The 26,421-nt window shown below is 40.5% G+C and overlaps 2 protein-coding genes across 5 annotated transcripts in view; one reads left to right on the plus strand and one right to left on the minus strand.

Moving 5' to 3' along the window:
• Nucleotides 1–12,938, plus strand: part of ect2l (epithelial cell transforming 2 like) — a 16,025-nt gene extending 3,087 nt beyond the window's left edge. The window contains exons 2-24 of one of the 3 annotated variants that reach the window (XM_085265259.1): nucleotides 1,290–1,402; nucleotides 1,517–1,679; nucleotides 1,767–2,022; nucleotides 3,243–3,477; nucleotides 3,862–3,994; nucleotides 4,135–4,300; nucleotides 4,517–4,645; nucleotides 4,744–4,836; nucleotides 4,959–5,165; nucleotides 5,405–5,508; nucleotides 5,632–5,772; nucleotides 5,853–5,939; nucleotides 6,237–6,346; nucleotides 7,173–7,320; nucleotides 7,907–7,980; nucleotides 8,075–8,231; nucleotides 8,326–8,391; nucleotides 8,509–8,597; nucleotides 9,861–10,033; nucleotides 10,125–10,265; nucleotides 11,982–12,182; nucleotides 12,256–12,345; nucleotides 12,423–12,938. In XM_085265259.1, the coding sequence (XP_085121385.1) occupies nucleotides 1,290–1,402; nucleotides 1,517–1,679; nucleotides 1,767–2,022; nucleotides 3,243–3,477; nucleotides 3,862–3,994; nucleotides 4,135–4,300; nucleotides 4,517–4,645; nucleotides 4,744–4,836; nucleotides 4,959–5,165; nucleotides 5,405–5,508; nucleotides 5,632–5,772; nucleotides 5,853–5,939; nucleotides 6,237–6,346; nucleotides 7,173–7,320; nucleotides 7,907–7,980; nucleotides 8,075–8,231; nucleotides 8,326–8,391; nucleotides 8,509–8,597; nucleotides 9,861–10,033; nucleotides 10,125–10,258 (2,778 nt within the window). In that variant the 3' untranslated portion in view covers nucleotides 10,259–10,265; nucleotides 11,982–12,182; nucleotides 12,256–12,345; nucleotides 12,423–12,938. Of the gene's footprint in view, nucleotides 1–1,289; nucleotides 1,403–1,516; nucleotides 1,680–1,766; nucleotides 2,023–3,242; nucleotides 3,478–3,861; nucleotides 3,995–4,134; nucleotides 4,301–4,516; nucleotides 4,646–4,743; nucleotides 4,837–4,958; nucleotides 5,166–5,404; nucleotides 5,509–5,631; nucleotides 5,773–5,852; nucleotides 5,940–6,236; nucleotides 6,347–7,172; nucleotides 7,321–7,906; nucleotides 7,981–8,074; nucleotides 8,232–8,325; nucleotides 8,392–8,508; nucleotides 8,598–9,860; nucleotides 10,034–10,124; nucleotides 12,183–12,255; nucleotides 12,346–12,422 lie in introns of those variants that run through there. The other 2 variants (XM_085265258.1, XM_085265260.1) reach the window with 2 other exon arrangements.
• A 225-nt stretch (nucleotides 12,939–13,163) lies between these two features.
• Nucleotides 13,164–26,421, minus strand: part of filip1l (filamin A interacting protein 1-like) — a 110,868-nt gene continuing 97,610 nt past the window's right edge. The window contains exon 6 of one of the 2 annotated variants that reach the window (XM_085264382.1): nucleotides 13,164–13,964. In XM_085264382.1, the coding sequence (XP_085120508.1) occupies nucleotides 13,749–13,964 (216 nt within the window). In that variant the 3' untranslated portion in view covers nucleotides 13,164–13,748. Of the gene's footprint in view, nucleotides 13,968–26,421 lie in introns of both variants that reach the window. The other variant, XM_085264381.1, reaches the window with a different exon arrangement.

A 26,421-nucleotide genomic window follows, 5' to 3' on the forward strand; every position in this document is an offset into this window, starting at 1 on the left:
TCTGAGAAACAAACATAACTGAAGGTTTAAAAAAATAAGCATGAAACATAAAAAAAACAGGGTGAAGTTAAATCACTTCTTTTAACACAGCAAAATAAGTTTATTCTTAGAGATATGTTTATTAAATAAGGTAAACTGATTGTTTTTCCAATGGAGACAGCATTTCTGTGCACATTGGTAGCTTGAGTATTTGACCATCAGAGGAAACTAATGCAATTCGAGGCCATACCTTGTATTTACTGCCCACACCTCTTATATAAAACCATCAGGAGAATTCTACTTTCATTACGTTTGTTTGCAAGAAATGTAATGAAAAGTAGCACCTAATATTTATTTTAGTTTATTTGAAATACTTGTGTATTTTGTCACAATCATTTCATTTTCTACATGTAGAATGTAGAACTGAGCATACCTAAAGTCAATGTCCAGCAAGAGACTCTTTATTGGTCTTCATCTGGACGTAGCGTTTTGTGGGAGAAACGTTTCGTCACTCATCCAAGTGACTTCTTCAGTCTCAGCTGACTGCAGGTTTCCCCAAATCTTATAAACAGTACATTTGCATAATGACTGAAACCAGCCCACTGAAGGAACAATGGGCTGGGAGGTCAGTTCCTTAAGCGATTTACTGAAACGTGCAAACTTACATGGAAATACAGTATATAACACAAAAAAAGTTTTTACAATTCTAACAACTTTGATATTTGGTGTGACAGTATTTATTTTTCAGCACTGTCTGAACTCTCTTAGGCAGCTTTCTTGTCATGTCTTTAAGTAGTCTTCAGGAATAGTTCTTCGGGCTTCTTGAAGGACATTCAAAGCTCTTCTTCTCTCTTCTTCTGCCTTTTGTTCTGTTTTGTTCTGGAATATTTTGTAGATTTAATTAAAGTTATGAGAACAAAGTATCAAAGTGCATAAAGATACAATTTAAAAGTGTTTTTTGCTAAGTTGGTTCTGTGTAGACACAACAGTTGTTCTTCCCTTAAGTTAGGTGCCTTTTATATACTTGAATTTAGGTCAGTATTAAGTGGTTTAACAAGCAAAAAGCATTCCTCTGAAAATGGTCAGGTACAAGGACTGGACTGAAAATGAGTGAAAAAGTAGCCAATGTCCAATAAAACTTTGAAAGACATGCAGAAAGCCTGGAGAACTATTGCTCAAGAGCACTTTAAAAAGTTACAAGAAATTCTGGCTAATTGGAAGCAAAATATTAAGAAATGAGAGGTAGCTTGAGACTTTTGCACGCGCTGAATGTGTCTATGTTGGTATCCTTTTTCCATTTTCCATACCAGTTATTTGAGGAGAGAGTGAATCTTGTGCTGCACTGGTTTGATCTGTGGACGGACAGACAGAGGAAACACCTGCTGCACTCTCTGCTCACTCGTTGCACCAAGTCACAGCTCAGGTAAAGTGGATTGTACACGTTTGTGTCCTAACCATTAATCTCAGCCTGAAACTGTAACTAGTAAAGTGTACACAGGTGCACAGTTCAAACTGGTAACCTCTGTAACCTGAACAGGTACTGCCGGGATTTGCTGATTGAGACGGTTCCGGTCACTAAAGTGGACCTTACGTCGGTGCTGCCTCGGTTTCTCTCCCTGTATGTGATGTCATTTCTTTCCCCACGTGACCTTTGCAAAGCTGCCCAAGTCAGCTGGCACTGGAGGGTTCTAGCTGAGCAGGTGAGAAGCCCTGAAGAGATCTGAAATGTATTCATACATCTTAATTGGGGTTTTATGAAACAAGTTAAATCCTCTTCTTCTTTCTAGGACTGTCTGTGGGCGGGCCGGTGCATCAGACGAGGCTGGTTCCTTCCTTACACTCCTGGAGAAAAAGAGTTTGGTGCATGGAAAAGTCACTATGTCTCTTGCCTCTCCACACTTGACTGGCTCACTCCACGGGAGGCAGCAGAGATGTATGGGACCCTCAACCAGCAAAGCACAGGAATGACAGAGGAGGAGGAAGAGAGGAGGAGGGAGAAGAGGATCAGGCAGCAAATCAGAGAAAAGCTTCGAGAGGAGAAGAGTGAGTGGAAAAGAAAAAACAGAAAAATGACAGGGTGTAGAAACTATAGCAACACATTTTTGAGGTGGTAAAATCTGGGTCTGTGTCGTGGGGGCAGTATTCTAAGTAGAAAAAGCCAGACCTCCCTCTCCCCGGCTACCTCCTCAAGTTGTTCATGGAGGATACCAAGGCAAGTCAGCTGATATATTCTCTTCAGCGTGTCCGCTTACCTGGCGGGTGATCATTGTATCACGACGCACCTGCCTACCAACTTTGGTGGTGGTTGGGCGTTAGCCCATGGGGCCTGGCCTTCTGTGGGCCCACCACCTGCGCTAGGCACTGTAGGGTTCTGGTGAGATGTGAGTTGGGCAGCAGTTGTGGGCAGAGATCCTGATGGTCTGATTCCTGACTAGTGAAAACAGCTCCTGGGACATTTCCTTTATAACTTTTTATAAATGTCATTACAAGCTTTGTGGGACTGAAAACAAATATAGAGACAAATCCAAAGGTTTCCTGTGTCAAACGTGTTGTATTTTTTATATCAGTTCAAAGTTCAAATCAGAATTGTGGATGTTCTGAACTAAGACTGGACTATTTCTAACTCCCTTCATGCGTCTCATAATTCAGTGAGATGTGCCTGAATGGTTATCATCCATTAACTCATTCACTGCCATTGACGTCTATAGCCGTCAACCAAAAAAACTATTAACTCATTCACTGCCAGCCATTGGCAGTGAATGAGTTAAACCCATTGACTCATTCACTGCCAATGGCTGGCAGTGAATGAGTTAATAGTTTTTTTGGTTAATTCGAATACAGTTGGTTTGTTACTAGTAAGCGAATCGTAGTGTTTACTCAATCTTTTATTCTGTGTTTTGTCCTGTCTATGATCTCTGTTACGTTTCTCTTTCCCCTTCAACCTCTAATGCGTAATGGTAGATGACTGCCCCTCCCTGGGTCTGTTGGAAGGAGGGAGTTCTTCATTCCCACCATCTAAAAGGGGGTCATTTTGGTTTTACTGTACGTTAAAGCGACTTATCTTATGATTTAGTGTTAAATACATAAACCTGAACTGAAGGAATGTTATTGAATGTGTTTAATGAATGTGATTAATATATTTTATTGATTCTCAAACAGTTAATCTTTGCCTTTCCAACTCATTGCTAAGCACAAAACGCTCCTGATTAGTAAAAACTCGCCCTTACTGGCAGATGCATGTACTGTATCTGTGATATCTGTAGGACTATCTGTGAGTGCCAGGAAACCCTGGGGCAGCTACACAAAGCCAGAAATAGCCAGAGGTGGAGGTACCCAGAAAGGGAGACCCAAGTCTGGCCTAACATTCGTCTCTCAGCCCTCCCTCTCCTGGCCTCTGAGGAGCGTTGGCTCTTCCAGCCACTCTCTCAGCCTGGAAAGAGGACAGCCCACAACTGCACCTCAGACCTGGGAGAAAGTCCAGGCTTGCAGCATTAGCAGGTGATTGTCTAACCACATATTAGATGAACCTCACTTAGCTTCAACCACAGTCAGTGGACTCTGCATTTTGAATCTTCAACAACTGTACCATTGTTATCAAGGGGAAATTTATCCCTGGAGACCAAAGCCATATTTGTAGCATCCTGTATACATGTTTATTTCTGTTGTTTAGTGTGACATTTTACAATGGCGTCTACTGGGAGTGACTCATTTTTGTAGCCCGCTTTGTTTCGGCTCTGGAGGTTTCAAAGTCTATTTTGAATCGATTGAAGTGTACAAAATACTTTATATACACTGAATAACTTATCTGTGAGCACATGTGAAAACATCTGTATAATATAATGTCACAGTATGCTGAAAGCAACATGCATTTTCATCTTTCAGCGAAACACGAAAGATCCGAGGAGCGCTGTCGTCTTTTATCTACAGACCTGCACAGCCTCACACAGTCTCTCCCCTTCACCTATCCGCTCCTGCCCTGCTATTGCTCATCTCCAACAGAATTCCTGCATATGAGGTGAATCCACATCATCATCTATTTATTTATTTATTTTCCTGAAACAGCAGACATAAAACACTCCCGCGAGTACAGAAATAAAATGCATACTGGGAAGATGAATAAATAACATTCCTCCCCGTCCGCTCTTTTTAATCTAGCTGGTGTTGAGCGGAGTGAAGCCCAGTGTGACTGCGGTTCTCTATGACCATAGAGGGACTCTCTCATCTCTGCTAACCCAGGTGGAGAGGGCTATTTCTGGGAAACCAGCTCAGAGGATTGGCCTGCTAGCTTGCGGAGGAACACAGGACATTCACCTGCTTCACAGTGAGACTCAATCACAATGAGTAAATTCATGTGCACACACTGCAGGAGTTTGTTCTGGACTAACTGGACTAAAGTCCTGTGCTGACATTTTGAAAACATTTTAACAAAGTGGTACCTGCCATTTTAATCCATTGACCAAAACTTAGCCCAAGAGATATTACTTCTCTATTACACTATTTTGCTGACCTACTATGTAATTCTGCCCTGACTTTTCAGACTCTAGCCTATCAGAGAAGACTCTACTGACTCCTGATCATAGGGAATTCTGGGAAAAACTGTGTGGCATGGTGGCTCCAACTGAGGAAGGAGGAGGGATTGACATATTCTGCCCACTGGCTGCATCTGGTAGCAGATGTTACAACACACATACTCTTCTCTCTAATCAGCATTTTCTCATTAACTTCAGCTCCCTCCTGCTTCGCCTCCTGTTTTCTCTTCTGCAGCATCAGGAGTGACTCTCCTCCAGAATCTCTCCACTTTGACTGGTCTGGAGGTTCGGGCACCGGTGGGTGTGGCCACCGGGAATTTCCAGAACAGTGCGTAACCCCTTAAACTTTGACCCTAAGCATAGGAATATTCCCCTCCCCTGTCATTGTTTCGTAGACTACAGTATCCCTCACAGTGTGTGTTTCTTTAAACATACTTCATCTTCTCCCAGTCCTCAGCGAGTGGTCTGACGGCAATGTGCCTACTGGCCTCTCAGAGAACCAGCCAGCACTCCCGGCCCTGCAGTATGTGTGTGAGGCTGTACTGCAGGGCTGGTGTGCACAGGCTCATTGGATGGAGGAGGCTCTGGTAGAGCTGAGGAGCACCTTAGGGCTACAGCTACAGTGGACCAGCCTCCAGGCCAGGGGCCGAGCTCTGGGTGAGTTTCATGTACGTGTTGGTTTGTGTCGTGGTGTAGAGGTAGAGCAGATCGTCTACTAATTAGAAGTGCAGTGGATCTTTGGCCAAGATGCTGAACCCCTGGTTAAAAGGATTTAACTGTAGAGAAAAGCATTTTTATGAATAAGGTGTTGTATGAATAAGAAACGTCTTTGAGTGCTAAATATAAATAGAAAAGTACTATATAAGTAGCAGTCTGGTTAAATTCTATTTTTCTAGGCTATTTTCTGTGGGAGAGAATCCGCCTTGATGAGATTTGTGTGTCCAGAGATCTCAGCGAGGCTCTGATCGAAGGACTCACTGCTCTGACCAGAGAGGAGGAGGTGGGAATTACTGTAGAGCAGTTTGTGTAATGCACCAGTTCAACAGAAAAAGAAAAAAGTAATTGGACATAACTCACATAAGAGTGTTTGTGTGTGTTTTTTAACCTTCTCTTACACCTTCAGACCCGACCTGTGGAGTTTCTTTCCATCTTTCTGAAAAACTGGAATGAAGAGAAGAAGGGACAAGAGGGTAATGGACAGGACAGCAGTGGAGCTGATGGTGGTTCACAGACATGCTTCAACGTGATACCTGATCTACCACAGGTGTGTCTGCTTTAAACTGCCCCTTGTAGTGGAAACTCAAGGAGAACAATTAATTCATCTTTTCTTTCTTTTGGTTTTAGATGGTTCTGGATTGGAGAGGTGCAGCTGCGAGAGAGCTGCACCACAGCGAGTGTCTTTATCTGGGAAAGCTGAGCGCTGTGCTGAAGGTATACTTTAGTTTTGTTTGTTTTTTATCTGCAAGTGCCAGAACTTAACAATCAGTGGTAAAACAATATTCCTTCAGAACTAAAACATATATATACATCTGTCTAAGCAAGTCCAGAATACAGGTATCGATTATTTAATATATGCAAACCACACAAGTTGAATTTTAAGGGCAACCACAACCCTGCAAGTCCATTTTTGTCCATTTTTGACACTCACAGTGTTTATGTTGACATCAGAGAGAAGAAAGCTTTCAGTATTTAGAAATATTCATTTGATATGTGTCGTCTGCGCTGAAGGTGTACAAGGAGCCTCTCACAGCAGCTCTGAACTCCAACAGAGCCATTCTGAGCTATGCTGACATCCATGTTGTCCTCAGTCCTGTTGCACAAATACTGGAGCTCAACAGGTACAAACAAATACACACACACACACACACACACACACACACACACACACACACACACACACACACACACACACACACGTATATATTTATATATATATATACATGTAGCTGTTCCGAATGAGAGGAACATCAGGAAGAAGGAACACGAGAAGCTCGAGAAATACCAAGGGCTCAGAGAAGAGCTCGAGAAGATGTGGAGGGTGAAGGTGACAGTGGTCCCAGTGGTAAACGGAGCACTAGGTGCGGTGACTCCCCTGTTGCCAAAGTGCTTGCTCATAGGGGGTCATGTAATTGTGCCTTGAGGTGACTGTTGTTGTGATTTGGTGCCATATAAATAAAATAGAATTTAATTGAATATGTAAGGTGACTTCAAAACAAGCCAAATCTCCACAAAACACTTGCTCCAGGTCAGAGGTGGAAACGGTATCCACCTGACCTGGAGCAAGAGTCAAAGGACAAAGCAAACTGTCTCCAAACATCAGTTAGATCCCGGATGAGCCCCTAATTGCCGGCCAATGACAAGGATGTGAGACCAAGCAGGGTGTGTTGCCAATCATTATTTTATTCACTAAATCAAATAAATAAATAAACATGTGATATGAGGAGATGTTAGGATAATGAATGCTCAAATCAGTGAAATGTATGTGTGCTGGTATTGGCACTAGTGTGAAAAAAACACAACCTGGATGTGTCATTCCTCGAAGGGAGCGAGGGAAATGATGACCTTCTCAGGCCACACAGGCGTAACACAGTCAACTTAACCACCCTTTAAGTTGTCTGTCTGTGTGGATATGACACGGGAGACATGTTTGTGTGTACTTCACAGGGTGTTTCAGGCTGATTTACAGGTGCGGCTACAGCAGTGGGGTGCAGAGAAGTGTATTGGAGATGTTTTCGTGAAGTTCTGCTCAAAACTTAAAGTCTACACAAACTACCTCAACAACTACACCACTGCCATCCACACCATTGATAAGGTAAAGCCAGTGTCTTTTTAAACAAAGAACATTTGTTTAATCGTACATAACTTGAAATTTAGCAGAAATGGTTTACATGACAATTGACAATTAACAATCAATGCCATCATCATGTTGCATAGCAACCACCTACCAAAGGGCTAAAATAACCAATTTCTAGTATTTCTAGCACCTTTAACCTCTTATAAAAGCATTATATAAGCGTTTTCATTTCATGGCCAGCAGCACAAACAGGTCAAACATTACTGCAGTTTATAATAATTTTAATGGTACATAATGTATTCTTTGGGTTTCAGATTTGGCTAGCTGAGCGTTGAGAGTGTGTGACATTGTAGTTTTTACTCTAAAAGAAAATTGATTTTCTCTATTTATTTTGATTGAGGTTGAATTTTTTTTTATTGAGTAATCTTCCCTTTACGAAAGCCATGCAAAGTGGCTCATGCAGGTACGAATAAAGTATACGATTAAAACGAGTTTGTTCTGGTTTACGGAAGATGCAGTACACACTATTGTTCGGCTCTAATAGTTAAACACAAAAATATATCTGAATTTAATTGTGGTGTATCTGTACATGTATTTGCGTCAGTGCAGGGAGAGCAAACCATCATTTCGAGCTTTCTTGAAGAGATCAGACAGAACACTTGCAACTCACATGCTGAGGTAAGAGCAGACACAACGCTTTTATTTGCTATTATGCATACCTGCCTGCATGTATCAAACCACAGTGTTTCAAAGTACGTTTGTGTTTATGAAGCCTACAAGAGCTGCTGCTGTGCCCAGTGTGGAGGATGCAGGAGTATGTGACTCTGCTTCAAGCTCTGTCCTTGCACACACACCCCGGTCATCCTGACCACGCACATCTCCGCTCTGCCCTCAACACGCTGCTCCAGTTCAGAGAGTTCATACACAAGGTGACGCATGAACTGAGAGCTATAAGCCATGTAAATGCCTCTGTTGTGGCTGTGCTGGCTCTCCTCTTATGCATATGTACTTTGTTGTGTTCAGTTAAAGCGCACCTCAGAGGCAGACAGACTGATAGAGGAAACGCAGCGACAGATTCAAGGCTGTCCGGTAAAAAATACAAAAAACACATATAGCTCTTCCTCTCTCTTCATGCCTCTAACTCTTTAATAATTTATCATATATGCTCAAAACCATATATTTGTGTGTGTGTGTGTGTGCGTGTAGAACCTCAGTGAAGAAAACAGGCAACTAATAATGACTCAGGATGCTGCTCTGCACAGGAGCCCTGATGAGCAGATACCAGATTCTCTCAAGTAAAAACACCAATTTTCTTTCAGACAGCAGATGTATGACTAATATTTTTACATTCTTCAATGTTCACGATGCTACGTGCTCAGATTCAGACTATTTTGTAACCATGTGTATATTTGCAGTATAATAATGTTCTTCTTTATGTAACTTTGCATGCGTATGTACTTTGTCTGTTTCATTCAAATGCTTAGTAACACTTTTTAATACGGCCCACAACTGAGGGTGTAATTCTTTTGTAATTAAATGGAATTTCAAATTTAAGCAGACTGTAAGTAATTTTAATTAAGTATTTTAAATATTACATAACTTCATGTATTTACGGGAAAGAAAGAAGAATTGCATTGTAAGTAATTTTAAGTACTGTTTAATGTTTTGTTAATTTTGTGAAAAAACCCAACATCTCCCTGTCTTTCAAGCTAACTACGCTGCACTTTTCTGGGTGCGGACTATATTATGTGGTAGCTTAATCTTGCCTAACTTCCTGGTATTTTACATGAAACAAGACACTTCCTTTAAAAGTTGTGTTTGAACAGTGATTGTGAAAGAGAAAAAAAAGGTTATACTTGGCTCCATTATAAGATAAGATAAGATAAGATAAGATAAGAAGAACTTTATTTAACCTGAGGGAAATTCTTTTGTCATACACATGCTCAATGCAGCAAGAGAGACAGAGAACAGAGGAATAACATATACAATAAGAATAGTAGTATACAGTAGGATAGTGCAAAATATAATATCAATTAACTCTAACGAAGTAACAATATAACTATATCCTGAAAAATAAATATCTTAGCTATCAGTGCAGGTGATTCTAAAAGTGACATAGTATTGTGCAATTGAAAAGAGAGTAGCAGGATATTATGGGGAGATGAAACAAACATTCGATGAAATACTGTTGGGTTATATTGCACGGTTTGAATGGGAACAGAATAACTTTGCTATTAATCCTTTGCTATTAAATAAAGAAAAAAATAAAGATGTAAAAACAAAAGACAGGTTTAATACACTCCATAGTACGTCCACTGAACTGAAAGTTGCAAGTTGGGAAATAGTGTTTGTTTTTTTGCAAAATTGCCATGACATTGCACACTACCTGAAATTACTTGCACAGTACTTACATTTACTTACAGTACACAGTATAATTACATTTTAATTTGAGATAAAATACTTTGAAATTCCATTTTATTACAGGGGAATTACACCCTTAGTCGCAGGCCGTATTATAAAGTGCTACCAAATGTTTTTGAACTAATCCTTTGCCGTAGGACCTATCAGCACGTCTGTGATGTGGGCCTCTTCCTGCTCAACAATGCTTTGGTGTTGACTCGGCAAAATGTGCGGCACACACCTTTCACGCTGGCTCACCAGAGCACGCACACATTTCTGGCCTCTGTGGCTCTCACCAGCCTGTCTGTGAGAGAGATCAGGCACACACGCTGTGAGTTTTTCAGTGTTTGCTGACCTCTAGTGGGTAAAATAAGCACCTTTAATTCTAAAGCTTACAACTTTATTCATGTATTTCTCTGTAGATGTGAGCCATGCCTTTGTCCTTGAGGGTCCCTGCCACTCCTGGGTCTGTGCCACACAGAGAGGAGAAGAGAGACGGCACTTCCTATCTGTGCTGCGTTCAGCTATAGAGTGTGCTTTGGCAGGACATCAGTGACAGCGAGGTTTGGAAAAAGACTGTTTGACTGTTTTTATGTCAAAAGGTTTTTGGAAACTAAAATTTATGAAGGAAATTCTATTTTAATGTCGTAGTTAAGTGTGAATATGTAGGGGTCATATGATTGTTGGGTTGTTGAGGCGACATTTGTTGTGATTTGGCGCTATATAAATAAAATTGAATTGAGTTTACAACATCCTTATACTCCATTTAGCGATACAGTTATTCATTAGACATTAGACATTTTCACACAGTTTCACATGCTGTCTTGACCTTTTCTTAGCAATACCAAGCAGAGCTGTATGTTGAGTCAGATCAGATGTTAAGCAGACTTCATCCTGCCAGCTCCCAGGTTCAAAGTCTGTGTAATCTCTGACTGGTGTGAGAAAAACACAGGTAACTGTCTGGAAAATGTAAAGTAGGCTGTTGCCTCAACTGATGTATTTCTGGTAGTTTTTTGTGATATGAGAAAGGTCTGATAAAGAACAGTGGTGCTCTAAGTCTTGTTTTTTGGTGTAATAAATGTAATACAGCATGAAAAAAACCACAGTCCAAAAGTTTCATTTTTTCCCCCTTTCTTATGTTCCTAAAATTTCAAAACATGCAGAGTAACATGCAAAAAACTGATTTTGTTAATCAGTATTTCTTTATTTTGTATTAAATTCTGTATCAAAGATACTTTTATTAATGGGGGAAACTGATAAACAGTCCTTTCTAGCACATTTGTAAATGATTAAACTTCCAATAAAAACTATAAGAAATCATCCAAACAGCCTTAACGCAATAGGCTAAAGACATAAAGGTTTATTTGCAATTTTTGTTTCAGAAACTCTTGAATAAGCTTTTCTGGACATTGTTTGTAGAAGACAACAGGTAAGATAACAAACAACAGAAACAGAGGCCGATATTAGCGACCTGCCATTATATTGTCTTCATTTATGGAAAATGGACCACTACTTGTGGAGCGCTTTTCTACTCTGTTTGAGCACTTATTTACTTATTCAAACACATGTTCATAGAGCATTCTGCAACTTTCCTGTTTGCAACACGTGTTTTAAATGCTTCAAACAACAACCAGCCAATCCGAGCAGACAGTAAGGGAGTCGATATTTAAGCAGTGTTATTATATTATCTTAGTAACTACTCAAATAATTACTCATAGGAAATGTTAGACAAATCTGTTTATGATTTGTGTGTTTGAATGGAAAAAAAATGTCGATCAATGTATCAGATTTGTAATATCACCTAATATCGGTACCAGTATCGGTCGTAAAAATTCTATATCAGTCGTGCTCTCATTGACAATACTGCAAAGTCTGGCTGTTCTTTCTTGTGTCCTTGCTTAGCTGTTTTTGTATGCAGCCAGTGTTCACAGTCTGCATCTTTTGCCAACTTTTCTGTACTGCGTCACAATTAATTAAACGTAAGCCCCAAATTGTGCGAGCTGCTGAACGTCGACCAATTAATAATACAAAATTGCTATTTCCCGAAAATCTTCCACATCATTTCTCTAGATTTTAAAATTTTGACGTATGTATGTGTGTTACAATCTTCTCTGATCCACTCTTGTCTTGTAGTGAAATATCTATATGGTGTATGCATGGAAAAACTGTTGCTCCTGCTGCACAATGGATATACTGAAGGTATCACGCAAAGCTGCTTTTGCAGTTTTGCGTGAGTTAAAATGACCACAGTAAGGCAACATTCAATTTCTTTTTCTAAGTGTGACAGGTGAGACCTGGAGACTTGGGACCGCCCCTGGTGGGCGGAGCTGGTCTTCGCTCCTTTCATAAGCGCAGGTGTGGGCAATTGGGTATTCCTTTGCAAACCTGAAGCTGCGAGTGCTTGGTCCGAGTTGGGCAAGTTGGTGTTTCTTAACTATGAAAGTCTGATACGCGTCCTCCCCTAAAGTTCTTTTAGAACGGTAGGTTACACAAAAATGTACCACTTGAGCTCTGGCTGTTGGCAGAGGTTTACAGTTATTTGCACCCTTGTAGGTGGGAAACATTGCTCCCGTGAGAACGGTATAGTGGACTTCATCGCCACTGACCCACATTTATTAGGGTGTGACACGAACTTATGGACAGGTAACAAAACCAATTCAGTGGAGGAATATTCCTGTGTTTTATTGTCCAGCTAGTGATCTCCTGCCTTTTATTCACAGAGTACCGAGCTGCTGCTTTGCCAGGTGGATTTCTGGCTGCGGGCAAAGGACCCGACACATCAGTGTGTTTTAATTTGTTTTAAACTGGTGTAAGTCGACGGACTGACTGCTGCGGCTGTCGATGGTTTTGTTTTTTTGTTTTACTTTTTTCTGTATCAGTAGGCACCACAGATATTGATTCGCAGGCGGTGAAGGCGCTGCAGGGAAAACAAATCCTTTTTTTGCCTCCCCGCTTTTGCATGCACAGCGGGGGGCCCGAGTGAAGACGGCGCTGAAGATTTGCCTTTTTTTCTATAGTGTTTTACCCATTTGGGATCATGTGTGAGTTGCCGTCCATTTTTAACCTGTGTGCTATGTCGATTTGTTTTTAAACTGTTCCCCGCAGCGCTTGTCCTGTCTCACGGGCAATCGTACAGTTTTATCGTTTTTAATAAGGTAACGTTTTAATTGTTTTTAGGTGCTGCTGTTACACTGTTTCTTTTATTTTGTATTAAAAATTAAACTCTTTTAAACTGACTGTGCGCCTACGGCTCTGTCCTATTTTAAATAGGTACCTACCACGGGTCACAAACGCTAGCTTTTATTAAGTATCCATATGATCTGGGCTTATCGCACTATAATGTTTACTGGCTTTGTCAGTTTCTCCTTTATGCTCTCAGTCGATAAGATTTTCTTTTTAGTCACATAGGAAACATTTCTCGAGTTCAAGGTATAAAAAGATTTTTATTGATAACCAAAAAACCCCCACAAATGTCACAATTTACACATAATCACTATGAATGAGCTGCATTACAACAGTTATATACCTACAGTATGTACATTATTGTCACTTAAAAAATACAAACATGTTCTATCCTGCGAAATGAATAAAAGGCTGTTTCATCATCTGTATCCGACAACAGATAAAAAGTAAGCAAAGAGGAACCAAAATAGTCACAATACAAATAAATATTTCATTAAACAACATATAACACGCTTGCTGATCTAATGTTACGCTTTTTTTTTTTTTTTAATTCTCACAGTGGCTTCCCCACATAAATCTGACAGAAAAAGTTATTTACTGGTTTGTAATCAGTGAATAATTAAATGAATCCACATTTAATGTACTTCCTGTGACTTGTTAGTTTTTGCAGTGCACACGCTGAACAGTTGCAGTTTTGCAGTCTTGAAAGCACCACAGATGAATCATGGGTCATGATGGATCTTCTCTTAAAGTCTTCATCAGTTTAAAATGATTGTTATCCTGTTTAATATATCAGCTAACTACGGGTATGTTTTTGGCGTCGACATACTGAAAGCTTTCCTCCTGAAGAGAAATGATTGATTTCACAGTCTCCGGTTTGCTAGATTTGGGTTGTTGTTGTGCGATGCAGCTGTGTGTGAGGCCTGCTCTTTCCCACCAGGTACGTGAGTCTGTGGCGGCTGACTCTTGCACTGCAGTCCCAGGTTTCCTGCTGTGCTGTTTGTCCCTTTCTGGGAGCAGAAGCCCTTCGGTTTGGGGATTCTTGTCGGTCCTGGACGTCGGAATGCTTCTAGAGGTATCTGCTGAGGGAACAATGACAGATTTCTCCATTATGACTTATAGCAACGACAATGAGGAAAGAAGTGAATACAGTAGATGACTGCATGAAAAAGAGGTGTGTTTGAAGGCTTTACTTCTTTTCTGGCTGAACTGTGCCCATGAGCTCAGCAAACACTGACTGTAATACTCATAATGACCACTAGAGGATATCACATCACATTTTATGGACACACTGCCAAACTTTTGCTGCATGACTGCAGTATTTTGTGCTTGTAGCTTAAAAATATAGTAACTTGCCATGAAATAGAGCAATTTTCAGTAAAGGAAAAGGTTTCTACTATTTTTAAAATGCATTAAACATCCTTTCAGCAATATCACAATATGTTTAATGATATATTTAGACAGTTTTGTGCAAACTTTAATACACATCAGTGCTTCTTCTGAAGAAAACTACAAGTATGGTGAAAGCTGTTAAGTCCAGCAGTTAATCAAATAAATGGTAACAGGTACAGTGGGGCAAAAAAGTATTTAGTCAGCCACCGATTGTGCAAGTTCCCCCACCTAAAATGATGACAGAGGTCAGTAATTTGCACCAGAGGTACACTTCAACTGTGAGAGACAGAATGTGAAAAAAAAAAAAATCCATGAATCCACATGGTAGGATTTGTAAAGAATTTATTCGTAAATCAGGGTGGAAAATAAGTATTTGGTCAATAACAAAAATACAACTCAATACTTTGTAACATAACCTTTGTTGGCAATAACAGAGGTCAAACGTTTACTATAGGTCTTTACCAGGTTTGCACACACAGTAGCTGGTATTTTGGCCCATTCCTCCATGCAGATCTTCTCGAGAGCAGTGATGTTTTGGGGCTGTCGCCGAGCAACACGGACTTTCAACTCCCGCCACAGATTTTCTATGGGGTTGAGGTCTGGAGACTGGCTAGGCCACTCCAGGACTTTCAAATGCTTCTTACGGAGCCACTCCTTTGTTGCCCGGGCGGTGTGTTTTGGATCATTGTCATGTTGGAAGACCCAGCCTCGTTTCATCTTCAAAGTTCTCACTGATGGAAGGAGGTTTTGGCTCAAAATCTCACGATACATGGCCCCATTCATTCTGTCCTTAACACGGATCAGTCGTCCTGTCCCCTTGGCACAAAAACAGCCCCATAGCATGATGTTTCCACCCCCATGCTTCACAGTAGGTATGGTGTTCTTGGGATGCAACTCAGTATTCTTCTTCCTCCAAACACGACGAGTTGAGTTTTTACCAAAAAGTCCTACTTTGGTTTCATCTGACCACATGACATTCTCCCAATCCTCTGCTGTATCATCCATGTGCTCTCTGGCAAACTTCAGACGGGCCTGGACATGCACTGGCTTCAGCAGCGGAACACGTCTGGCACTGCGGGATTTGATTCCCTGCCGTTGTAGTGTGTTACTGATGGTGACCTTTGTTACTTTGGTCCCAGCTCTCTGCAGGTCATTCACCAGGTCCCCCCGTGTGGTTCTGGGATCTTTGCTCACCGTTCTCATGATCATTTTGACCCCACGGGATGAGATCTTGCGTGGAGCCCCAGATCGAGGGAGATTATCAGTGGTCTTGTATGTCTTCCATTTTCTGATGATTGCTCCCACAGTTGATTTTTTCACACCAAGCTGCTTGCCTATTGTAGATTCACTCTTCCCAGTCTGGTGCAGGTCTACAATACTTTTCCTGGTGTCCTTCGAAAGCTCTTTGGTCTTGGCCATGGCGGAGTTTGGAGTCTGACTGTTTGAGGCTGTGGACAGGTGTCTTTTATACAGATGATGAGTTCAAACAGGTGCCATTCATACAGGTAACGAGTGGGGGACAGAAAAGCTTCTTACAGAAGACGTTACAGGTCTGTGAGAGCCAGAGATTTTCCTTGTTTGAGGTGACCAAATACTTATTTTCCACCCTAATTTACAAATAAATTCTTTACAAATCCTACCATGTGAATTCATGGATTTTTTTTTCCACATTCTGTCTCTCACAGTTGAAGTGTACCTCTGGTGCAAATTACTGACCTCTGTCATCATTTTAAGTGGGGGAACTTGCACAATCGGTGGCTGACTAAATACTTTTTTGCCCCACTGTATTTTGAGAATGATTTGATGATTAAATGAAAAAAAAAACTTTGCTGCAAACTGCTAATGGCCCCGATATAGTTCCACTTCATCCTGGTAATGATACCAACAGTGTAACTTGTGCTTAGAAACCAGTGCTTTTATATCACAGTCCTCATACGAGGGCATCTCATGAGACACATCGCATTTCGCGTTTTCTTAAACAACTTACTGCTCCACTTACTGTGCAATCACTTTTAATGAGCATGTTTACATGCAGAGCAGCAGGGCAGCACACTGGGGTGCATCACTTTTGGATCGGTCCTTGCACAGTAGAAACTATGTCCTGTTTACAGTACAGTGATAAGGTGTTTCCACAGTTATGAGGAACCTCAGCCACAGATGGCATACTCTGTAAATGTATTTGTAGCATGTTTATTTAGCATTTGGCATTTCAAGAAACGGATACACTGATTTAGATAAACACTGCTGTCATCTAATGCACTTGTTTAAATGTGTAGTTTTTATGCTCAGTAGACTGGATAAGAAAGATGGATTAAGCCAGTGCTTTAAATCTGCATTGCTTCTAATGTCCAGCAGGGGCAGAGTCCTCTGGTGGCAGAAGGTCTGACTGTAGAGACAAGGAGACCCAACGCCTCACTTGGGTCACTTTAGTATGCATTTTCCACCTGAATGGCTAGTTTCAAGTCTTATTTGATGCTGCATGATGTTCTTTTTGTAAACACTCAGCTCAGGACAACATAAGAAGATCTCACCAATCATGGTGCGATCCTCTTATCCATTAAACAGTGACTGAATCCCTATGTGGTGATAGTCAGCAAGTGGTTATCTTCTTTAGAGTAATCAACAAACAAAAATGGCACACACAGTGCTGTGCAAGTCTCGAGCCAGCCCTCATTTCTTTGTATTTTGCCTCCAAGAAGCCAGACTTGGTTGTATGGCTCTCCAGGCTTTCTGAATGGGTTTCAAAGTCTTTCAAAGTTTTTCTTTCTGCTTTGTTTGTATTCATTTTAAGTCCAGTTCTATGGCGTTATTTTTGTGCCACTATTCTGAGCGCACGTAAAAAAAATTTGAGCGCAAGTAAAAAAAAAGTTTGCAGGTGCAAGTGTTGTATTTTGAGGAGAAATTTATTTTGAGCAAAGAAAAGCTGAATTTGAGTGAACAAAATTCATTCCTGCGTGCAAAAAATGTATTTCAGTGTTTGCTATTATCCACACACACACACAATAGCAGCCCCTCTCGCTCAGTTTTCGCATTTGCGCTCGTTCGCAATGTGTTGCTTGCACTTTCAACATTTCTGCCCGTGCGTGCTCAACTCTTTCTGTACACCGTTATATTTGTGCCACAAAACCAGCCAATCACAGACTTGGATGCAAAAAAATCTGATTGGCTGTTCTGGTCTCCAATCAGCTCGAAATGATGAAATGCAATATCCCAGAATCCATTTCATCCAAAACTCAAACGAGGCAGTGGCAGAGGAACACAGAGTGGCAGAGTTTGAAATATTACTCTTTCTGGGTCACAAAATAAACTTTTAAGATATTTTCATGCGAGAATGTTGCTGTGTAAACTTCTAATACCTGCTCGATTCATCAAGACATCACATATTTGCATAAGTGCTCTGACGTTTTCGGAGATGCCTGTTACCCACCAGCTGACCGCATAGCTGGACTGGCCATTGGGCATACCGGACATTTGCCAGGGGGGCCGATGGTGATTTTTCATTTTTATGTTTATTTGTTTTTGTAACGATTTAAACAATGAAAGGTGGTGGATTAGCCAATTGGTCATGATCAACTCTGGGCTGGACCAATTACAATACATCCGTATTGAGGGTAAAAGGAACGTGATTAGTCCCGGACTTCAGCTAGAATGAAAAAAAGACACAAAGCTGGAGTTATTCTGTCTTTACGTTGCACAGCTGCCTCTTCTCCCCTCATTCTCTCTCCCTCCCTCTCCTGTTGCTACTTCAGTCATGAAACTGATCAATGATCAGCTGATCGTCTCTCTTGTTTGTTTATCTCCTCCTTTGTGCCAGAAACAGGAAACCAGCGGATGTCGCGCTAAACAACAGCAGCATGTTTAAGCTGGATCAGCTGTTGTTAGAATTTATTTAATATTAATTTCTAGTATCAGCTGATGTTTGCTGGAGCCACAGCTGTAAAAGCTGCTGGTCATGGTGTCGGTTTGGAAACATGAAGGTGATACAAATCATACATATATACAGTGGGGCAAAAAAGTATTTAGTCAGCCACCGATTGTGCAAGTTCCCCCACCTAAAATGATGACAGAGGTCAGTAATTTGCACCAGAGGTACACTTCAACTGTGAGAGACAGAATGTGAAAAAAAAAAAAATCCATGAATCCACATGGTAGGATTTGTAAAGAATTTATTTGTAAATGAGGGTGGAAAATAAGTATTTGGTCAATAACAAAAATACAACTCAATACTTTGTAACATAACCTTTGTTGGCAATAACAGAGGTCAAACGTTTACTATAGGTCTTTACCAGGTTTGCACACACAGTAGCTGGTATTTTGGCCCATTCCTCCATGCAGATCTTCTCGAGAGCAGTGATGTTTTGGGGCTGTCGCCGAGCAACACAGACTTTCAACTCCCGCCACAGATTTTCTATGGGGTTGAGGTCTGGAGACTGGCTAGGCCACTCCAGGACTTTCAAATGCTTCTTACGGAGCCACTCCTTTGTTGCCCGGGCGGTGTGTTTTGGATCATTGTCATGTTGGAAGACCCAGCCTCATTTCATCTTCAAAGTTCTCACTGATGGAAGGAGGTTTTGGCTCAAAATCTCACGATACATGGCCCCATTCATTCTGTCCTTAACACGGATCAGTCGTCCTGTCCCCTTGGCACAAAAACAGCCCCATAGCATGATGTTTCCACCCCCATGCTTCACAGTAGGTATGGTGTTCTTGGGATGCAACTCAGTATTCTTCTTCCTCCAAACACGACGAGTTGAGTTTTTACCAAAAAGTTCTACTTTGGTTTCATCTGACCACATGACATTTTCCCAATCCTCTGCTGTATCATCCATGTGCTCTCTGGCAAACTTCAGACGGGCCTGGACATGCACTGGCTTCAGCAGCGGAACACGTCTGGCACTGCGGGATTTGATTCCCTGCCGTTGTAGTGTGTTACTGATGGTGACCTTTGTTACTTTGGTCCCAGCTCTCTGCAGGTCATTCACCAGGTCCCCCCGTGTGGTTCTGGGATCTTTGCTCACCGTTCTCATGATCATTTTGACCCCACGGGATGAGATCTTGCGTGGAGCCCCAGATCGAGGGAGATTATCAGTGGTCTTGTATGTCTTCCATTTTCTGATGATTGCTCCCACAGTTGATTTTTTCACACCAAGCTGCTTGCCTATTGTAGATTCACTCTTCCCAGTCTGGTGCAGGTCTACAATACTTTTCCTGGTGTCCTTCGAAAGCTCTTTGGTCTTGGCCATGGCGGAGTTTGGAGTCTGACTGTTTGAGGCTGTGGACAGGTGTCTTTTATACAGATGATGAGTTCAAACAGGTGCCATTCATACAGGTAACGAGTGGGGGACAGAAAAGCTTCTTACAGAAGACGTTACAGGTCTGTGAGAGCCAGAGATTTTCCTTGTTTGAGGTGACCAAATACTTATTTTCCACCCTAATTTACGAATAAATTCTTTACAAATCCTACCATGTGAATTCATGGATTTTTTTTTCCACATTCTGTCTCTCACAGTTGAAGTGTACCTCTGGTGCAAATTACTGACCTCTGTCATCATTTTAAGTGGGGGAACTTGCACAATCGGTGGCTGACTAAATACTTTTTTGCCCCACTGTACCAACAAGACAGTGTACATCACTGTGACAACAGCTTTATGGTTTTTCCTATAATACCTGGTGGTGTAGTCTGTGATTTTTTTGTCAGTCCAGCTTTATATATTATGTTTAACCCGAGTTCCCAAGCGGTCAGCTGGTGGGTAACAAGGCATCTCCGAAAACGTCAGAGCACTTATGCAAATATGTGATGTCTTGATGAATCGAGCAGGTATTAGAAGTTTACACAGCAACATTCTCGCATGAAAATATCTTAAAAGTTTATTTTGTGACCCAGAAAGAGTAATATTTCAAACCTTGCCACTCTGCGTTCCTCTGCCACTGCCTCGTTTGAGTTTTGGATGAAATGGATTCTGGGATATTGCATTTCGTCATTTCGAGCTGATTGGAGACCAGAACAGCCAATCAGATTTTTTTGCATCCAAGTCTGTGATTGGCTGGTTTTGTGGCACAAATATAACGGTGTACAGAACGAGTTGAGCACGCACGGGCAGAAATGTTGAAAGCGCGAGCAACACATTGTGAGTGAGCGCAAATGCGAAAACTGAGCGAGAGGGGCTGCTATTGTATGTGTGGGTGGATAATAGCAAACGCGGAAATACATTTTTTCCACGCAGCAATGTTTTGTTCACTCAAATTCAGCTTTTCTTTGCTCAAAAATAAATTTCTCCTCAAAATACAACACTTGCACCTGCAAACTTTTTTTTACGTGCGCTCAGAATCGTGGCACAAAAATAACGCCATACAGTTCTTGCACCCATTTTCAGACAAATGCTTTTTTTTTTTTTTTTTGTTAAGCCACTTAAATGTTGATCTATGATCATGTTTGACAGACATAAAATACTATCTTCGCACCAACGAGTGGATTCCCAAAGAGCTATTAGCCAGGAAATAGTATCAGTGAAAGTGTCTATTAAGACGCCATTCTTAAGGAAGGGAAACACGGCAAAAAAGCTGGTGTATTAGCCTCCCCAGGGCCCGGACATCAACATTATCGAAGCAGTGTGGCATCGTGTTGACAGAGAACAGAACAAACATCCAATAAAGAGCTTTGGATGTCCTTCAAGAAGCCTGGAGAACTATTCCTGAAGACTACTTAAACAAATGACAAGAAAGCTGCCTAAGAGAGTTCAGACTGGGCTGAAGAATAAAGGGGGTTAAATAACGACAAATATTGACTTTCAGGCTTGTTAGAATTGTAAAAAGCTAATTTTTGCCTCATATACTGTATTTCCATGTGTACTGGCTCATTTAAATAAACCACTGCACGTATTTCCCATTTTCTTAGTAAAATATAAAGAAATGAGAGATGCTTCAGGACTTTTACACACGGCTGAGTTTAATCTTTTCACAGCTTTATTCTTCATTTTCCTCATTTTTCAAAAGCTGATTGGTACTGCAAAAAAATGTCTTTGTACTTTACATCAAACATCCCTAAAACAGAATTGATATTAGGAAAGCATTTTAAGATATCTCTAGCAAAAAAAAAAGTTTCAAAAGCCCTTTTCAGTCCAGGCCTCTTAACTTTTTTTATCTGGAGTTCACTGGAGTCAGAAATAAAAACCGAAACCGTCTCTTTGTATGAAAGTGTCATCGATCTGGTATCCTTTTCTCCAGCCCAGTGAAAGTTTTCAGTATTTCCACGAGTTTCATCACTTCACTGATATTATTCCCTGCCGAGCTCCAAACCTCTTGCTGTTAGGAGAAGCGCTCGTGAGGTTTAGAGAATTAAGAAATATTCAGTGAACTACAGCCTTAAATATTCATACGGGGGTATAAATTTCAGAATAAGTAGGGCCTCATGCTTCGGCGGAGCTAATGGTCCAGAAAATCTGACCCACGTCATGGGAGTGCTGTTGATTTTACATGGAGAGAGACCTTAATGTGCGGCTTTGTCCTCTCATATATCAGCGGTACAGCAGGAGTTCAGCTGAGTACTTCCTCCTCTGCCCCACACTCTGCACCGGCACAGCTGTTTCTGTGGCAACCAAACACGAGGTTTGTTTTGGTGCTTGCGTTGCGGTGGGAGAGAGGCTTGCTTTCACAATGTCTGCACTCTCACACTCACGAAGCCTTTTGTTTAGACAAAACCCCAGTACTGCTGTTTATTAAGGGTCAAGGTGGGCTAAAGCACGGAGATCTGCTCTCTTTGTTCGCGCCGTGGTAATCGTTCAATTTTCCTGTCCCTGGCTGATTGATATCAGTAGCTGATTGTTCAAAAGTCACATCAGGATGTCTGGCATTTTTGATGTTTTCTTTCACCCCTGAACAACTCTGCTCTTAATCAGCAGTATCATTGTGAGCTTAGTGTGATTACAGCTTCGCTCTCGCCCAGCAGAAGGGAGCATTGCTGCAGGCTTTTAAATGAAATAGCCTTCCAGTGTGTCACATGATACTCATTCTCCCAGTCTGGCTGGGATACCGTGCACAGATCTGTCTTCCTTGGCTGAACCAGATGAGTTTTATGAATCGAATAAGTTTAAAGTGAGTCAGGGGGTAATTAAGGTCGCAGACAGTAATCCCAGCTGCTGGATGCTTTTCTCAAGGAGAGGTCTAATGAATAGCATCTTGTTTAGCCCCTGCATCGTTTCATCACACCCAGGCGAGCTTTGGATCTGGTTTCCACAGCTGCGCTCCTTCTCACTCATTGGATTTAATGCTTGATTTAATCATCGCCTCGTTGCCACACCAGCTCGTCTGCCTTTGGGTCAGGTTCAACAGTTTTCCTGCAGCACTTGCCTCGCTCCATGAAAAATCAAAGTATGAGTTTGTAATTCATTAAAGTGTATTAGTTTTTAATGGTTATTGGTAAAATGTAAGACTTTGGGTAAAGAGGAAGGCTCAGGGATGGAAAGAAGAGCAATGAACTTTCTCAAATTTGTCTTTCTACCTCTTACAACACTTAATTTGTTGCCCTACTTGTTAACAAAGGTGTGAATCACCTAACAATTAAAGTATGGATCTGGTGGCTTTGATCCAGCTGGAAATACAGAGTAAAATAATTACGATTCTTTGTGTGTGTTTGATTTTAAACAAGCCAATCGTATGATGTAATTCTAGTTTTAGGTTCATGCGTACATAAAATGCCACTGCGATGAGGAAAGCCCATCTGAGGCGTTCATTATCTTTTCCTTAAGACATGAAATGAATTACCTTTTCCTCTTGCATCCTTTCATTCTTGCCTTTCAATCAACCTCCCCTCCCCGACCATCCAGTTCTGACCTTTGGTACAGATTTAACGTGAAGTGAAACGCACGTACGAGGTAACATTTTCAGTCCATGTGGAAGAATGCATATACATAGAAAACATTTGCAGGCTATACAGATGACTCATCTCAAAGGACGTGATTCATGGGAGAAAAGAAAATAAACGTTTTGGTTTTCTACCCAGTCAAAGGCACGCTCGGTAAAAAGAACTTTCAACGAATACGTTTGTGTTCCTGTGACCCAAACACAGTATCAGGTTTTCTGAAGGGGTTTTGTGATGTTTACAGTATGTTTCCTGGAGTGCATTATTCAGTTGCTATGCTCATAACATTGGGAAATAAAGGCATTTTTTTTCCCTCTATTTCCACCACTTTAAAAGTTTTAGGATTTTCTTTGTCACGCCGCATGTTTGGATGAACATAGTCCACTTTTAGTGCAGTGCCCTCTGGTCCCAGTGCTTAGAGGTGGGTGCGTCTTCCTCTCAAAGTAGTGAGCAGCAGTGCTGTCTTCACCTCCTACAGTTCACACCCAACTTCATACAACACCGCTGCATACAGGTAGGCACAACAAAGGGCCTCCACTCAGGAGCAGCTACAGTAGTTTTTGTTCACTGAACATTTTTGGGCCAGATTCATGAAAACACTGAACCAGTGCAAACTGGGTTTTAGGTAAAAAAAAACAAACAAGTGATGTGTTGGTATTTCCAACAAGAGCACCATGAGAAGGTATGAGGTGTAAACTCACAGATTTTTGTGACAGACAAAGTATAAGGAGGAGAATATTTAAATTGGACTGTGATCCGTAATTTACCGCTAATTGTGCCGATATTGAATACTAACAAAAAGGATGTCTTTTATTTTTTATTCAATTTTTTTGTGCTTCATATTGAAATTAAATACCTGCGCCTGTATTTTGAACACAGCACAACTTTTATAAAACTAAAACTAAAGACACTTTGCACTAACAATCTAGTTACCCCGTTTAGTTAATCTGGCTCTTTATAAGTAATTTTGTTCAACGATGTTGAAGTATTTAACAATTATCCTAAACGTTAACCTGGTCAATGGCATGTTAGCATTACCTGTTTAACTATTAGCAGTTGCCTAATAGCCACATTAGCTGTGAGGATCAGAGAGTAGTGGCTAGCAGTTAGAGCTATATTTTCAGTCCTGCCCATTTGTAACATATATAGGCAGATGTTAACTTAGTAAGATAATGCTATTGTTTGTGTCTAAAAACTGTTGTTTCTCTTACAGTCCCAGATTAAGTCTGAGAAAAGTTTACCTCCTGGTATGGGCAGCCATACCAACTTCTAAGCACAGGACTACCTCAGATAACCTAGACATACTGTGGTCTTTTTTTTAATTTATTTTTTTGTTTGTTTTTCTTTACTACTTAAGAGAATATTAAAATAGTTTTAATATGTATAAGTTATGATTATATTACTATATCTTTTGCACTATGTCGGACAACTTAGACTGTTATTATGTAAAGTTTTTGTATTGTTGTAATCTTTAAAAAAAAAAAAACATTGCTCGTCATAGTTTACCCTAAATTTGCAGTAGATAATTTTCCAGATTTCTTTTTTTAGATTTTTTTCAGAATTGTACTTTACATCTTCTTTCAACTGCTCCCTGTAAGGACTGCCACAAGGGTCTTCTGTCTCCTTCTCATTCTGCCCTTTTCCATCATCTTCTCTTTACTCTGACCCTCATGTGAGATTGAAATGTTCCCAACCTTTTTCAAGCCAGCATCACATCATCATCTATTGAGATCTATTCATTTAAATCGAGTTTAAACGTATCTTGTTTTCACATTTAATTATATAAAAATGTATGTTGTTAAAATAAGTTTTCAGCCAGTTGAACTATCATTGTTTAGGCCAGTTTCATCTGAGTGTCAGCTATGTTTACCGTTAGCCACTGCTTTCATCTGACCATTTAGGAGTTATAGTTAGCTTATTAGTAACAATAAGCCATTACTTTAGGCTACAGCTCCAATTAGATGCAGAGTATTGATCTTTATATGTGAAGTATTTGTTCACATTTATGTCCCTTTTATATTCATCTATAATTAAAACTATATATAAAGTTTTGTGTTGTGTTTTTTCAGAGAAAAAGAAAAGTCATGACTCCCTACATTTTTTTTCTCAGTGGACCTAATCCTCATCTGTATATGATGTATTTATTGCTTTTGGGTTTCTGTTTGTACTGTTTATCCTTTACGGTCATATGAGTTTTAATGCTTCTATTCATACCTATTCAGGTGCATTCAGTCTTCCCACGTAATCCATTGTCTCTGCACATACACCCGCAGGCTTTCTTGTGCTGTTGACCCTGGTTTGAAATCACTGATGTAATCCAGCAGGTACCCTTTGCAGTGCTGCATACACGATTGATGCTAAAAGTTTTCATGGTTCAGTGAATATGTAAGATTGTTTCAGTTATGTTTGAAAAACCACTGCTGAAGAACAACTGCGGCTGTTGCATTTTTAAAAGTACAAGACTCACCTTCCACAGCAGCTTTACGGTGTGCTGCACTAAGGTTTAAAGGTTTTAAGCAGAGTTTCCATTATGTCATTTAAGAGAACTCCCAAGTTCACACAACTGTGGTTTTCTTTCTCAGTTACTGGGTTTCTGTGTCCCGAAGAAGAAACTATGACATCAGCTTATGATTTTAACTCAACCATGTGAGAATCCCTGAGGGGTTTTTGACTTTGCGTTTGTGTCATCTGGTCAAACATAAGCACTGTGTTTTTTATTCTGAAAAATCTTCCACTTGAGTCTAACGGAAAGTGATCTGCAGACATTTTGACTTTGACTCACTGGATTCAAGTCTTTAAGTGTTAAAACGTTACAGTGCATGCAGCACAAATCAAATCAAAGAGCTGATTTTAATCTATTGGCATATTCCCACATTATATGTATTTTTAAAAAGAAAAAATTCAAAACATGCTGGATTTAGTGAATAAATGAAATCGGCAAGCATGGATGACAAACTAAAACATACTTCTTTTTGCACACTTTAATTCTCAGGAAAGCAAACAACTTAATAATAATGCAGTATGTGGAGTATGAAGTATAAAAATTGGTATGATACATCAGTGTGAATAGTCTGACTACATGGCAAATGTGCCACTGAGTACAATACAGTAAGTGCACTTAAGTTAAAACCTTGTGTTATGTCAGATTAATTCAAGTTCTAGTGCTTTATTTTTTTCATGCAGGCACACAGTTGTTTGAACTTTATCACACAGAACCAAGCAAACCAACAAAAATGAAAAGTAAAACATTCAACTGTTTAAGCTCAAAAATGAAGCAAATCAGACGT

Source organism: Mchenga conophoros, linkage group LG23 (genome assembly GCF_057382185.1).
Source record: "Mchenga conophoros isolate Kocher_MC1m ecotype Shallow Benthic linkage group LG23, M_conophoros_male_GT1.1, whole genome shotgun sequence".
In the NCBI taxonomy this organism is placed as follows: Eukaryota; Metazoa; Chordata; class Actinopteri; order Cichliformes; family Cichlidae; genus Mchenga; species Mchenga conophoros.